At 39.1% G+C, this 15,433-nt stretch overlaps 1 protein-coding gene across 8 annotated transcripts in view; it reads right to left on the bottom strand.

Moving 5' to 3' along the window:
- Positions 1-204: 204 nt before the first annotated feature.
- Positions 205-15,433, bottom strand: part of ephb2a (eph receptor B2a) — a 73,229-nt gene continuing 58,000 nt past the window's right edge. For 2 of the 8 annotated variants that reach the window (XM_030423503.1, XM_030423510.1), the window contains exons 5-16: positions 14,356-14,691; positions 14,054-14,178; positions 13,164-13,326; positions 12,929-13,037; positions 10,212-10,279; positions 9,951-10,076; positions 9,319-9,566; positions 8,954-9,169; positions 8,379-8,540; positions 5,958-6,151; positions 5,689-5,844; positions 205-3,738 (exon numbers count right to left, since the gene is read on the bottom strand). In XM_030423503.1, coding sequence (XP_030279363.1) covers positions 3,630-3,738; positions 5,689-5,844; positions 5,958-6,151; positions 8,379-8,540; positions 8,954-9,169; positions 9,319-9,566; positions 9,951-10,076; positions 10,212-10,279; positions 12,929-13,037; positions 13,164-13,326; positions 14,054-14,178; positions 14,356-14,691 — 2,012 coding nt within the window. In that variant the 3' untranslated portion in view covers positions 205-3,629. The remainder of the gene's footprint in view (positions 3,739-5,688; positions 5,845-5,957; positions 6,152-8,378; positions 8,541-8,953; positions 9,170-9,318; positions 9,567-9,950; positions 10,077-10,211; positions 10,280-12,928; positions 13,038-13,163; positions 13,327-14,053; positions 14,179-14,355; positions 14,692-15,433) is intronic. The other 6 variants (XM_030423505.1, XM_030423506.1, XM_030423507.1 and 3 more) reach the window with 6 other exon arrangements.

Here is a 15,433-nt window from a genome sequence, read left to right as displayed (position 1 = left end):
CAAACCCTGACCAAAACCATACCACAATTTTTCCTTAACCCTGCCCAAACCTTAAGATGAATTCACATGAAAATGAAAGTTCAGTCATTTTCTTATATACTGATGGAAAGTCAGGGGAAGTTTTGTAGCCCACAGAACATTTCTGGAGCTTCACAGCAAAACAGCATTGCAGCATTCCCCTAAACAACTGAAATAGATGGGGACTTTTTACAACATAAATAAACTTAAAATGGCTCCATATGTTATATGTAATTCAGTGTAATCCAAGTCTTCAGAAGCCAAGAGATCTCAAATTGATTTGAAAAGACATTATTTACACCTTCAACAGCCAGTCAGACAGGGTGAGCTCCAGCACTTTTAGCTTAGTAGCTACAGTGAAGATTTTGGCTTGAGAAAGGGTGTAAATAACATTTTTCAAATCAATTTGGGAACTAGTAACTTTAGGTGTCCTGCATTACACCAGATGAGCTTTCTGGAGCCATAATATGTCTGTTATATTTTTTATTTCAGTTGTTTATTTTATGTTTTAAGCAATTCCCTGTGTATTTCAGTTGTTAAGGAAAATGCTGCAATGCTGTTTCATTATAAACCTCCAGAAATGTTTTGTGAACTACGAAACTTCACCTGACTTGTAATGGGGATGAGTAGATAATGCTGAAGTTTCATTTTGGAAGAACTTATCCTTCAAGCTTAACAGTTGACAGGCACATGATCCTTGCAATTGTGTAAAGGGTTTGGAAGCTACCGGCAAATGATGTCATGACAATCAGGTCATCAGATTGTAAAACTCTCACATGGGTTTAGTTTGATGTATGACTTATTACTATTCTTGTGACAACTGCAAAGTTAAAATTAAGGCTGTTTCCTTAGATTCTATTAAGGACCTTTCATTCTGCAAAGTGAATTTGTGAAAGTGTGCCAGCCTTGTTAAATTTCATGCCTCTAAACAATATGTTGGTGTGGTTCCTGGAACCTCATAATAAATGTTGCTTCAGGACCATCATGGATACTGACAATCATATTTTTGTAATGTCATAGCTTAGCTTATTACGCACATGGCCAAAGTTATCATTTCAAACACATGCTTAACATTGTGAAAGGGTTGATTTGAACCCAAACCATCTAACCAAATATTTTAAGTCCCTAACTCTACCAAGTATTTTGGTTCCCTGAACCTAACCAAATATCAAAAGAAAATCGAAATGAAAAGGAAAGTTAGTGAACTGAAAGAACTATGTGACAATATGTTCTAAATGGGATACAAAAGCTAGTCTCCTGAGTGAGACTCTTATACTCAACCCACTCAACCATGATGGCTTGCTCTCAGATGTAGTTTTCAACACTGATTTTATAGGTTAAAATAATAGTCCTGAAGCAGCATTTCTGATAATGTCCCAACACGAGCTGCCAAATTTTGACATCAGAACAATGGGATTGCTTAATCTTAATGATGGAACAGGGACAACACCAATTATAATGTTCTTGGAACAAAAAGATACACTAGGTTATCATTATATTATTTGACAACTCATCTATTATATTGCATACAGAAAAAGTTATCGTGGACAGTCACATTAAGCGCTGCCAAGGAAGATCTGCCAATTCATGCATTTTTTAAGGAGCTGAAATATGGCAGATCATTTCTTCTCTTCTTCTCTGTCTTCCATATTTGCCTTTTTAGTATATGCTGACACTTAAACACATGGGATCAGACACATGAGGTGAGAAACAGATCTTGTATTATGAGATATTTGATCTAAGGTGCTTCTGTACAACCTGTGTTAAGTTTGAGCTGGAATTGAACTTTGTAATTTGGGGCACAATTGGTTTTTTCTATAAATCGGGTAGTGTGTAAACTAATTAAGACATTGAATCACTCAAACAGAGACGGCATTAAACCCCATCCATCTCTTTGTTTCTGTGGGCCATAATAGGGCAGTGTAGTATATTGATATGTATAAAATGACAACTGTGTTGTCACTGTAACACTGAATTCACTTCGACAACTTAAAATAATCAGCCTGTAAAGACATGGAGCATACTATTTTGCTCAATATTCACGTGCAGCATGAAAACTCTATAAAATAAATCATAATAACAAAATGGCTTTAAAAACACAAGTTCACGCCATTTTATGGCATTTTTAGTTGACCAGCTCACACAGGATTCATTAAGGAGGACATTTTTAAAGTCAATGGCCTGACATTAGCATCATGGTTGTTTTGTCTATTCACCAGTCCAAACAACTTCTGCAGCTTCTAACAGCACAGCCATTGAAATACTTAAGGTCTCGTAGGGCTCAGACACACCAAACCGACATCAGAGAACAAGTGGGAACAAAGGCTTACTGTTCCGTCACCTCACATTGACTTTGTATCAGCTAAAAAGCTGCTCTTGAACACACCGTCAACGTCTGATGGCCAACTAGCTCGTACACTCTTTGCCTGCATGAGAGGATATAAATCTCTATACCACCAGGTAGCGGTAGTCTGTATTCATCATTCAATGAGGGAAGACTCCAGACTGCGAATATACGAACCGTTATTATGAGAAAGCAACATTTCTTACACCACTCTTGCTAATGTAGCCACAGCTTGAGGGGCCTTCCCTTCCTTCTTCAGTTTACCTTGATTGGCCAATCACAGGGATTTCTCTCATTGATGGGTTCCACTGGCGATTCTACCTGCTCAGTCAGTCTGAAAGCTGACAGCAAAGGTTGACTAGTGCCAACTGGGTTCTATTGCAAATCATAAATGTATGAACTACCGGTAGCAGCAAACTTGTCTTCTTTGTGTTAACAGTGCAGCCAAAAAAACTGTACTAAAGAAGACTGGGATTTTTGTGAATCCCTTGTGCATAGATAGGCTAATTGAAGCCTGGATTTCAGCAGTGACAGTGAAGACTATTATATAGACAGGCAATTACAGAATGCAAATACATTTAATGTCCATTACTGTGAAACTGCCTGCCTATGAATATGAAATTGGGGTTTGATATTATGAAAAGGTTACTGAAAAACTTTAAATAGCCTAGTTTACTACACCACCAGCATTGTTCCTTATTGACTACTAGTCAAAAGACGCCCCACAACACTGTGAGTCACAGCTAGCAGTAAGAGTCTGCTGTCACGCAATTCAACAGGTGGAAAATTCTCTCAAAATAGGTACTACCAGCTTAAAGTAATAAGATTATCTGCATTTTGCAGTAGCCATCAAGTTGAATTCTGTTTTTCATTTTAATTCATTTTCAACATTGAGTCCTAAAATTTGAAAAGAATATGTTGTTGAATGTATGAACTTGGTGATAGTGGAACTAAATGTGGTGTGTTATTTTAAGGGATAAATTAAACAAAGTGTCCTTTGAATAGACATGGACTGAGCAGTTTTAAGACTGGGTCGTGAATATTGCCTGGACATACAACAGCTACAAGAAAACTACTCAACATCTGTGCTGTGCTGCAGACTGATGGCGCCTTATCCAGAGATTTTGGAGGGATGGACGGAGGGTGCAGTTAGATTGAAGTCACAGTCTGTGTGCGGTTCATCACCCCTCCTCGGTGGTTTCAAGAGAGTGCAAGGTTGTTGGCTGCTGGGTTTCTTACAGTTTACAGAGCCTGTTTGCTCCTGGTGTCACACCTCCACTGAGGTGATCTGGTTCATCTGGGCCCTCATGGACTGGATGCTGTTGAGGATCTTCTTCTGGTGGCCAGCCAACGTCACTCCCACTTTAAGGATGTCCCTGAGGAGAAATAATTTGTCAATTCCACCTCAATATACCAACAAAGCTATCACTTTAATCCTTCAAAACCTGCTGTTTTCTGGATGCTGAAATTCAAGTTTTTGAGTTTCCGAGTTTTATATGATGTTAGCTCCATAGCGACAGCAGATGGATTAAGATCTTTTTTGCCCTTAGTTCTATCTCTGAGGCTACTTACAGGTTGCCCGAACTATATGTATAGTGAAGGTTTTTGAGTCTGGAGGGAAGATAAGCAGTCTCTACTCAGGGCTGACAAAAATGTCAAAAGGCATCAGCATGTTTTTTTATGTGTTTTTGCTTTCTGTTCCCTCAAGCTGCAAGCTGTGTTGCTCTCATTGGCTCCGCCCCCTCCTCCTCCTCTTGCCTCACATATTGATGGATCTGGATTGTCACATCCTGGGCTCTGCTGGATCATTGCTCTCCTCTCTTTTAAGGTCTCTGTATATCTGTACTTCTGTAAAATGTGTTGCCTCTTCATTCTGATGTTCTCGTTTTTTCTGCTAATCACCTCAGCCTGTGCTCTGGGTGCATATTGTTTTCCAATAATTTGTGTATTTTAACTCATTTATGCACATGGAAGGAGCTGTTTTCTGATGGAATATTTTTGAAAAGGTAGGTCTTTAGGTGATATAGTGTAAAATTACTCAAGCATCTGAACTGAGTGCTGGCTTACTTTTGTGTGGGTAATCACCATTCATGTCCTACGTGGAGGTAGAGTTTTGTTTTATGGCTTTATACTATTAGATTTCTTGAATTTATCGTTTCAGGTATTTAAAATAATATTTCCAATTTTCAGCCACAGTTTAGTTAGGTTAGGTTAGGGAATAAAACTACTTGGTTGGGTTTAGAAAAAAAAATCTACCAGGTTAGATGTAGGAAATAACTGCTAGGTTAATAAAAGTTGCAAGAATGTAACTTTGATTAGCATCCTGCAGTTAGCCAGCTAACACAATACAAAACCATAACATTATTGGCTTCCTGGGCAGTGAGGCCGAGGCCAACATGCATCAGGTTTCTTCTACAACATGTGTGATGGCGAAGTTTTTGGTTTAGAAGTGGTCCTTGTGATGATATTCATGGGATGAGTACAGCTAAGAAGGAGTTAAAAAGACAGGCAGAACTGACTGGTGAATCCCTCAGGCCTGTATGAACTGACCAATCAGGAGTGGGGCGTGGAGAAGCACTTTATGTACATGGACAATAAAGGTGGTTCAGCCCTGGACAGTGTACAAACCTGAGAGATGGATGGGAAATTGTATGTTTTACAGTGAGGCATCAAAATGGAACGCACCACCACACCAACCAGCTATGATGTAGGCTAAAGCTTTTGATCATTTTTAATCTTCAAGGTCTGAGGATATTACTGACTGAATGTGAAGACTGTGGTGTTAAATCTGCAGGAGGAGTTGGAGGCAGGGAAATGGGTCAAAATGGTGGCAAAAATGAAAATGGCCCACTTCCTGTTGGGCTGAGGGTATGGAACCACCCACATGCACAAGAAAGATGTGACATTACTGAAGATAAATATTCCTTCAATGCCATTTCTCTGGGACTTTTCTTTTAAGGAGATTTTTGTTAAAGGTCCTATTTGTTAGAAAAGTTAATTTTTGAGTCTCATCCAAGCTCATGGGATTGTAGGTCAGGTTTGGCTGCCATCTCAGTGTTTTGTTATTTGATGAGTTAGTAATGAGACTCAAAATTCTACTTTTCTTATATACAGGAGCGTTAATGTCATTCTATTTAACTGTAAATAGTTTTTAGGTATTTTTTTTTTTATTACACCCATTATCAGAAACCCTGGTAACTGTCTTAGGGTTTAAACCACAATTAGCTAGCAATGACAACCATGATGACCAGAATCATCACTGTATCTCTCTTATCTCTTATAATCTTTCTTCTTAAAAGTGTGGCTATATGAGAAGGATGACATACTCCATAGTCATTTGAGACACCACATCAAAGCTGGTAAAGCCTTCATTGGCAAAGTTTTCCTTGTACTGGCCCATCTTAATCGCATCCAGCCACTCATCCACTGTGCTGAAAGAGGAAAAGTCTGGAGCGCTGCGATCAAGCAGAGGTAAGTGAACACTGTTGGAAGGAAAGAAGACAAAAAGGAGAGCATAACAGCCTGTGAGAAAGTTGATTTGTGAGGGGTCTATGTCATTCACATTTTGAAGTGATGGAAGTAATTTCTGCCGTACCTTGATGACAGTGGTGTTGTGGCCTTGAGGCTGTTAGGGTTGCGGATCATCTTGTCCAGGGTGCTGACAATCTGGCTGAATTTGGGCCGGTTGTTGCGGTCTTTCTGCCAGCAGTCGAGCATCAGCTGATGCAGTGCACTAGGACAATCCATGGGGGGCGGCAGTCTGTAGTCCTGCTCTATGGCATTGATAACCTACAAGAATTGTCAAACTAATTTTAGTCTGACCATAACTAGAACTGAATTCAGTACAGAACTACACTAAACAGATAAGACACACAATAAAAAAACACAAACTGAATGAAACCAATGTTTGATTGTTGGCATTTGAGATAAATTACATTATGGCTTCTGCCTTATTGTGCCTTTGATATTTCCCAACACTGACATTTTGGGAAATGTCTGGGGTCTGGGGACAAAACAAGGCTAGCTTTTTTATTTTTTAAATGTTTTCTTACATGTTGTATCTAGCTTGTCACCAATGCATGTTCAACATATTCCTTTACAGTTACAACCCTTGTGTCCAAAATATAAGGGCAGGACCAACAACACATTTACAGCTTCACTTCTACACCTGATAATAATCAGATATTTGTAAAGACTACAGAGGTGTAGCAGTTAGACAGTACCTTTTGATTTTTGACAGCGCTATTCAGTAGAATATCACCCTTTATTTAGTCATACCTTGAATATCTATCATTTCTTACAATTTCATTAAACCGAACAAGTATATTTAATTTAAGGTTAATTCCAGTTTTCATTCAATTATATTTTAATCCAATTGTTTATTTATTTATTTATTTGTTTATTTAACAGGGACAGTGCACGGCTCTCAGCTGTACCAGAATTAGCTACCAGCTAAATTTCATCTGTAGTCCCTGGGCAGGAACAAATAACATAAATCTAACACAGACAAGCACATACAAAAAAAAAAAAGACAAAAAAAAAAAACCAAACAAAAAAAACCTCATCACACAAGCAGCCTTTCAAACAACAACAATAACATGGTTTCACACTCTTAAAACACAATACAACACAACACAACACAACACAACAACAAGAATAAAATCACAATGTTAAGACACAACAAAACAATGTTAAGATACAACACTAAAAAGATTACAAAATAATGAGCTAATGTTTGAATTTATGGTTGGTGGGTGCATAATTGAGTAGATTTAAGTCATGATTTTATCTTAGATTTAAAACCAGTAAATGTACTAATGTCTCTGATCTCGTTTGGTACCGAGTTCTGACAGAAAAGGCTGATCTGCCAAACCCAGTACATCTGTGCTGTACTGCACAGTGACCTCTGATAGTCGTCCTCGTTGTTCTCTTGGTGTCTGGGCGCAGTGATATGAACTCCTTTAACGGAGGAGCAGCCAGATTCTGAATTACCCTATACACTAAACTAACATCGGCAAGACACTAAATTTTCAAAAGTCAAGAGTTTGTGCTTTTGAATGATGTTGCAGTGATGATGACTTGATGGCTTTTTGTCTAATACCTTGAGAGTTTGGTTATAGAGCGTTTGTAGAGGAGCAAGTGTTGTTTTTCCAGTTTGTGACCAACTTGTGATGCAGTATGCAATATGTGAAAAAATCATTGAGTGCATATATAATTTGGCGGCATCTAAGGGTAGCTGAATTCGAATGTATCTGAAGTTTCTTAGGCTGAATTTGACAGTGTTACACACCTGCTTTATGTGTTTCTTAAAAGACAACTGTGAGTCAACAGTAACTCCCAGGTATTTAAAATGTGACACAGTCTGGATCTTTTCCCCATTTACAAAGATATCTGGCTGATTTCCATTTTTTCTTATATAATTGTTTTTATTCATTTGATGTGATTTCATTTGTATTTGTTTATTTCAATTACTTTTTTAAAAAGTATAATTTTATTAAAATGAATAAAGTAAATGTAAAGTTTAACTGAGTTAATTTGACTGTTGATTTTTCAATAGTTCAATCAATTAATGAATAACTGAAAACAGAATAAATTACATAAAATGTAGAAAAAAGAAAAGTGTCATGGGTAAAATAAACATTTAGTTAAAGTATTACATGTCTAAAATGACAATGATATAAAATAAGAAAGAAAAAATACTATTTTTTAAACCATGACCATAACATTTTAGTATAATCATATAGTTGAAATACTTTTCCTTTAAAACATTAAGTAATTATTTCACTGTATTTAATTGTTGATCCATTCATATATTTTATAAATAAATAAAGTGATGAAATTAAAATTGTGTAAATATAACTTCATATAACATACATAGCCAATTCTAAATGTACATTTTGAATCGGAACAACTTATTCAAACATGGGGTCATGATCTTTCGATGACAGCTCTGTGATATGTAAGATATAAGATGTATAAGAAATAAATTCCAGCTTTTCTACAGGGCTCTACTTACATCCTGGTTGCTCATGTCCCAGTAGGGCCTCTCTCCATATGACATCACCTCCCACATGACTATGCCGTAGCTCCAGCAATCACTGGAGGAGGTGAACTTCCTGTATTGAATGGCCTCGGGGGCCGTCCACCGGATGGGAATCTTCCCTCCCTGGAAAGACAACTGTGGAAATCAGTGGACAGGAAGATGATGCTTTTTGAAAATGTATTAACCTGTTGGCCAGCAAATTTTTTTTTTGTTCCATTTCCTGTTTTGCCTCTTAGCATCTAGAAATTCAATTACTTATGTAATTGATAATTTAATTACATTTATTAAATGTGCTGCTCCATTACAAACCAATACAATCAAATTCCTTGCCATGCCCCTATTTTTGAATGAAATATTATAGTTCATTCACTGACACAGCAAATTAATTCAAAGACAGGATCTCATTCATAAAAAGGCCAATCCCATCCCTTAGTCCCTTTGCTGAGCAGATCTCTCAGCAGTTATTAGACAGATGTGTTTGCACTTTTCTAGTGTTCTAGTGGTAGCATAACAGACTTTGGCCCCTGTAGTCTCTGATGAAGACTCACCAGAGCGCTGGTATAGGTGGGGTCCGAGGTATCATCCTCAAGGAAGCGTGACAAGCCAAAGTCCGACACTTTGCACACCAGGTTGCTATTGACCAGGATGTTCCTAGCTGCCAAGTCCCGATGGACATAGTTCATGTCAGACAGATACTTCATTCCTGCTGCTATGCCTCGAAGCATTCCCACCAGCTGGATCACCGTGAACTGCCCATCATTTTGCTTTAAAAAAAAAAAAACAACAGATAATTAATTTTTGTTTTTGTGATGAATGAACAAATAAACCTTGTTTGTGCTGTAATACAAGCATCGTATGAGAAAAAAATTCCTACGCAAGGCAATTTTGTCATTAATAAGTGTGTCTCCTTTACCCTGAGGAAGGAGTCCAGGGATCCGTTCTCCATGAATTCAGTGATGATCATCACAGGGCTGCTTTTGGTCACAACCCCTTCCAGGTGGATGATGTTTGGATGGTCAAACTGGCCCATGATGGACGCCTCACTCAAGAAGTCCCGCCTTTGACGTTCAGTGTAGCCCACCTTCAGCGTCTTAATGGCTACCAGGATCTCTCTCTTCCCAGGTTGCCGGAGATTTCCACTACACACCTCCCCAAATTCTCCTGTCAGTGTAAGGTCAATGTTATCGTAAAAAAGCAAAGTTTATCTATCACATGTCGCAACGTAAACATTGTAGTCATAGTCACTGCTTTTGTCTTCAGGCCCAAATTAAAATCAAAGTAGACAGGTAGTAGCACTATGAACGTTCTTTGTCATAGCCTGAACAGGAATGATACATAAAGTTTGAATCTTGTTAGACAGTAATATGGCATTGCATGGATATTGTGGATATTGCAAGGCATGGCCTGATGTAGCCAGCATTGAGTATCCTCAGAGGTCTAATAAAGAGTCCAGACAATTCCAGGATCAACCCCCCCTTGTGAAATCCCAGCTTCTGTCTCTGATACCTGACATCATATCCGATGTCATGCACTGTTGTCTCTCACCTGCACCAATAACTTGTTCAATCTTGACAAAAGAAATGTCAATCTCCTTGGCAAACTCTCTGACTGCTTCATTTGGGTCTTCATATGTGAAGGGGTCGATGTAGATCTTCATTCCTGGTGACACTTCAACAAAGAGATGGAAGAGACAGCAACGGCTATACACACAAAAAGGTCCTGCATTGTTTACACACTGTGCCAAACCAAACCAAACCAAACCAGTCTGATGACATACTGAGAACTGTGCAGTAAAGTGTTACTTACTGTGACCACTGGTATAATGTTGGAGTTTGTCTGTGTAATCTGATTCTGGTCTGTCTGAACTTCTCCTGCTGGGGACAAACACACACAGGCTTACATGTCAGCATACCCATGTCCATGAACTGCGTCACTCTGTCCACCGATATGGATGACACTGAAAAAGCTAGTAAGTGGACCTTTAATGGGGACAGTTGTCTCAAAATAGGGAGCTCTCTAGTGAGGTTTGAAACCAGTTAAGAACTGGTGCACAGTTGTGATTTCAACTGTTAACAAGTTGAAGGAGGTGCACAGTGAGGGTATGATAGCATTACCAAAACACCAGAGTTATCAACAACTGCTGCTCCAGGACTGTGACTGGGGATGAGAAGACATGGCAGGAGAGGACAGAAGAGGCATGAAGAGGTGCAGAGGAGACACCTCTCCAAATTCTCCTTTCAGTGTAAGGTCACGTTATTGTAAAAAAAGCTAATTTTAGTAATCACATGTTGCAGCATAAACATTGTAGTCACTGCTTTTGTCTTTTGTAGACAGGTAGTAGCACTATGAAAGTTTTCTGTGTCATAGCCAGAACAGGAATGACAGATATGGTTTTTAAACATTGATAGAGTGGAACATTTCAGAACTTACTCTGTAAATTGAGGGTTTATTTCAACCAAATCAGGGGTGATGTGGAAAGACTGTGTTGGTGAGTTTTATTTTGTTAAATGTCCAGTTACAAAAAAAGGTGTGTGTTTTACAATGAGGTTATTAAACTAACGTTAAGAGTCTTAACGTTAATTAAGTCTTTATTAATGTTTGGTTGTAATTCTGTAATATAAAATGTAGTGTGGTAAGGAAAATAGCTGCAAGACTATTTACTCTCTGGACATTTTGTAATTTTCTTTAATTCATTCATTTCACTCAAGGCTACGAAAATGTGAAATATAAATGACTCCAATCTTAAACTCTCCTCCTAAGGTTCAAAAGTATAATTATAAAACAGGCTGAGGCAAGCAGATTAGCATGCCAACTTCACTAGATATCTCTCACACAGTACATATGCACCTTTGACATAATGTCAACAATGTGGTTTCATCACATTCTGTTAATGTTAGTTCATTTTTTAGTGTTTAAAAATAAAAATCTAGCCATATCACACAAATTTCTCCTTCCAGCATTCTCTATTCTTTACTATTTCTGAGGCTTTGTAGTGAAAGAAACAGATCAATTGATGCTCCCTTTCAAGGTGTGGCTGTGATGCACGTTCTGTGTTTAGCTGGCATGGACGAGGACCCACTGGAAACATTAGTGAAAGCAATTGGCACCTAAAGGCTACAATCCCAGAGGAAAATGTTACTGCTCAAAACTTGCTCCTTTATGGCTATGGAGCCGTAAAGGAGCTCAATGAGAGTTCTCATTTCAGTCTCGTTGTCGTCTTTTTTGATCTCAAACATTTCTCATGTGTTTCTCCTAAAATTCCTTAGGAGCAGTAGGTGAGACTTGAGACTTTAGCGCTCAAACCTTGCTCCCTTCCAGCACTGGGGAGACATTCTGAAACTTCATTGAGAGCTTGATGAGATCTCCTTTGAAACTTACAGGAGCCCAAGTTGAGATTTTCTGCACCTGTTTCTCAGGAGAAACAATTGAGAAACAGGAGAAATCAACCACAGTCTCACTTTGGTCTCACATAGATCTCATAGTTGTCTAGGAGAAATGGATGAGACACTGCTGACATCTCTTCTCCAATTTTCGTTTCCTCTGGGAATGTTTGATAATGGATTTTCTTGGAAGTCCAAAGCTACACAAGATAAATGTTGCCAGGTGTTTTGTCACCATGCAAGCCACAGTATTTCAACATTACCTGCCCCTGGTGGCTCGTTCATCTCTCCACTCACCAGTAATTCAGTTTTATCAGCAGCTCATGGACAGGGGTTGTTTGCAGCGATGAACCCATTTTTAACTGTCTCCTTTGCTCTTCAGAGCTTTTAAGGTTCTTTGAGCTGAATGTTGTGTTTTTTTGGCACAGTCATTGTCATGATTCAGTTTTTTGTTGTTCTTGTTTCCTGTTTTACCCTTGAAATTGTACCCCTGTGTGTCGCTTTTCAGTTCCTCCCTCTCTGTGATTTTCCTTTCTTTTTAGTGTTTTTCCGATCCTTCCCTCACCCGTCCTATTCCTGCCTCACTCCACCTGTTTCTCATCCCCTCATTAGTGTGTGTGTGTTTATAGTCTTTGTTCTCCCTCATTTCTTTGGCAGTTTTTTCCGTCTTCCGTCTTCCTCTGTGGTTACTCAGTGTTCATCTACGAGCCCCTGTATCGCTGCCCTGTCTTTCCTAACCGTGTCTCCTCCATTGACTCCTCATGTCTCGCCCTGGTATGTTTCTGGTTTTTCTTCCTTTTGTTTCTCATTGATTTGTACTTTGCCTTTGTTGCATTTTGTTTAAGCTTTTTGTTGCTACTTTGTCTTTTGTCCTTTGTGACTCTTTTGGTTTTCCTTAGTCTCTTGGTTTTTGTATTGCAGCTTTGTTTAATAAAGCTCGCTTTTTGTTCCTCTTTTTGTTGTCTGCATTTGGGTCCTCACCAAATCTCAACAGCCATTTCTGTAAGTGGTCTAGTTTACTGTAGATACAACAGCTAGCAAAGGAAATAAGCCATCGTCAAGGGATAACAGTACATGGTGGCTTGATGCCTTAATGGAAACTACATTCAAATTAAATCATTTCACGGCCTGTTACTGGCTCACCTGCGACAGACAGCTATGAAGACAGAGACGGCAATGATGAAGATCACTCCTGCAGCAGCTGAACCAATGATGAGGGGGAGTTTCTCCTCAATACTGGAGTTATATTCCTCTACAAGTCAAGAGACAAACCAAGAGATGTTACTAACTTTTTTAAATACTGACTTGATCCATGGCTGGATTTCCTTTTAGGAATTCCCAAGGAAAACAAGTGAGCAGATTTGATTATCATGCCTACCTTCAGTCATGGTTTGGAAGTACATTTTGCCACTAAAGCGTCCAAATCCAGCAACAGTCCGAGCCCGAACTTGAAAGACGTATATCGTTCCAGGCTTCAAGCCACGTATGACTGCTGTATTGGTCCTACTCCTTGTTAGAGATGAGTTCCATTCTGCCTGGTTCTGAAACACATGCATGAGAAATCCCAATTAATAATCAAAACAATAATCTGACAAATGCTGTCTGAGGTTATTCCTGAAACTATAAATAAGTCACTAGAGTAGTAGGGTTGTCGCTGTCAAATTAGGAAAGGTTGAGAAAGCCATTATTTTTGATCACACCTCACTTCCATGTGTTTTGTTACTGTAATTATGGACATTCTCCCTTGTGTTCAATGCAAGGAATGTAGCAGATACACCACTGCACCTGTGGGAGACAAGCTCACTTTCTGTTTGTATATGCACAGAGCATTGAGACAATGATAAGACCAATAATGTTAAGTTACGGTTTTAGTAAGGTGAGGACCCAAATGCAGACACACACACACACACACACACACACACACACACACACACACGAGACAGGAAATGGGGGAACAAAAAGCAAGCTTTATTATACCAAAGCCGAATGAATACAAAAATCAAGAGATCCAGACACAAAAAGCTAGTCAAAAAGACATTAAAGAAGAAATGCATTTCTCTCCGTAAGTCTGATGCATTCTTAAGAACCATTCATTTGATCTACTTTTCACTTGGTAGGTTTGTTGCTGAAGAACAGTGTCCCATTGGTGCAATTTGGATACATGACAATATCAATACAGTTTAAAAAAAATACTGAAATACGCTGTGTGTAGCAGCTGTACAAGAGAGCTATGCGGAAGGGATTTACTTACCAACAGCACTGACGTACCTTCTCATAGTACTGCAGTTCATAGTCCAGGATGACTCCATTGGGCTGATCAGGCTGGGACCAGGACAGGGTGATGCTGCTGGGGGTTCTGCTGACCTGGTGGATGATGGACACTGCAGATGGTGCTGAGAACAAAAAAAAAAAGAGGAAGTGAAGTTCGTGGCTGAAACTACTATTGAAACTACTACTGAAACTATGACTGACTAACTCAAACTAGTAGACCTCCCCCTGACCACGCAACAAATTACTTTGAACTATCAACAAGTGAAGGTATGCCGTGTAAAATATTGTGTTAGCCTCACCAGCCTGGTTGGTGGTGATGTTGACTGATGCGTACTGTGGTGAATAAGGACTCTGGTCAGACACTCCGTTGACGGCTTGTATTTCAAATGTGTACTGGGTGTGAGCCAGGAGGTCGCTGATGTGGACGCTGGTGTCAGTCAGTCCCAGCTGACGTGGGACAAACTGCACGTTGTCTCCACAGCGGGTGCAGCCACCTCGCCCACTGCCACAGCTCTTACATATGATGTTGTAGACGACATCTTCCCGGCCACCGCCTTCCTGTGGTGGGCTCCACTCCAGCCTAAGAGAAGTCTCATTCACTATGGAGATGACATTTTGTGGAGCTGAGGGAACAGCTGGAGAGAACAAAATTGTATGAGTTGTGTACTTTAAAAAGTGCTTTTGTATGTGTAGGGCAACTTGTGTTGTTTAACTAATCCCCTAACTATAGTACAATACATGCACAATGTCAGTTACTCGTCATTTGACTGCCATGATGTTTCGGAGCAAAGCTTATTTGTGAAAACAATACTGTTTCCCCTTTTTTAAGTTACTGCAGGTGGTGCTCTTTTATAATTTGTCAGATTACTTCAGAAGACCAGAGAGGATAACCATGTCAATATTTATCATGGTTGGTATACTAGTCAAATCCAGATTGTAAAAATAATTAGGGGGAAAGACTTATTTTTAAAGGCTAACCTGAAAGTTAACCTCCCCCTGGCCCCTGATTCCCCTAAAAAAAAAAAAGCCTATGGGATTTTTATGCAAGAAAATTAGTTTATAATAGTTTATAATACTTAATACTTGCTGTTTGTGCAGCAAGATACTCTTTACAGGTTATGGTTTTTGAAGATTTACAGGCAGACTGGTGCAGCATCAGCATTACTGGCCTGCATCACGGAAAATGATCAAAAATAGTCAGATGGATGGATATTTACTTGTGTCCTGTGTGTCCTTGATTTTTTTACTGTGCTACTGAGTAAGCTACTGAAACTACACTGACATAAATGTGTGCACTTCACAGGTGAATAAGTGTTCAAATTACATGATTTAAGCTGCTGTTTGCAGCAAGTACACTGAGATTTATCAATGTGTCGT

The sequence above is a fragment of the Sparus aurata genome, chromosome 7 (assembly GCF_900880675.1).
Source record: "Sparus aurata chromosome 7, fSpaAur1.1, whole genome shotgun sequence".
In the NCBI taxonomy this organism is placed as follows: domain Eukaryota; kingdom Metazoa; phylum Chordata; class Actinopteri; order Spariformes; family Sparidae; genus Sparus; species Sparus aurata.
This window is presented reverse-complemented; position numbering and strand designations above follow the sequence as displayed.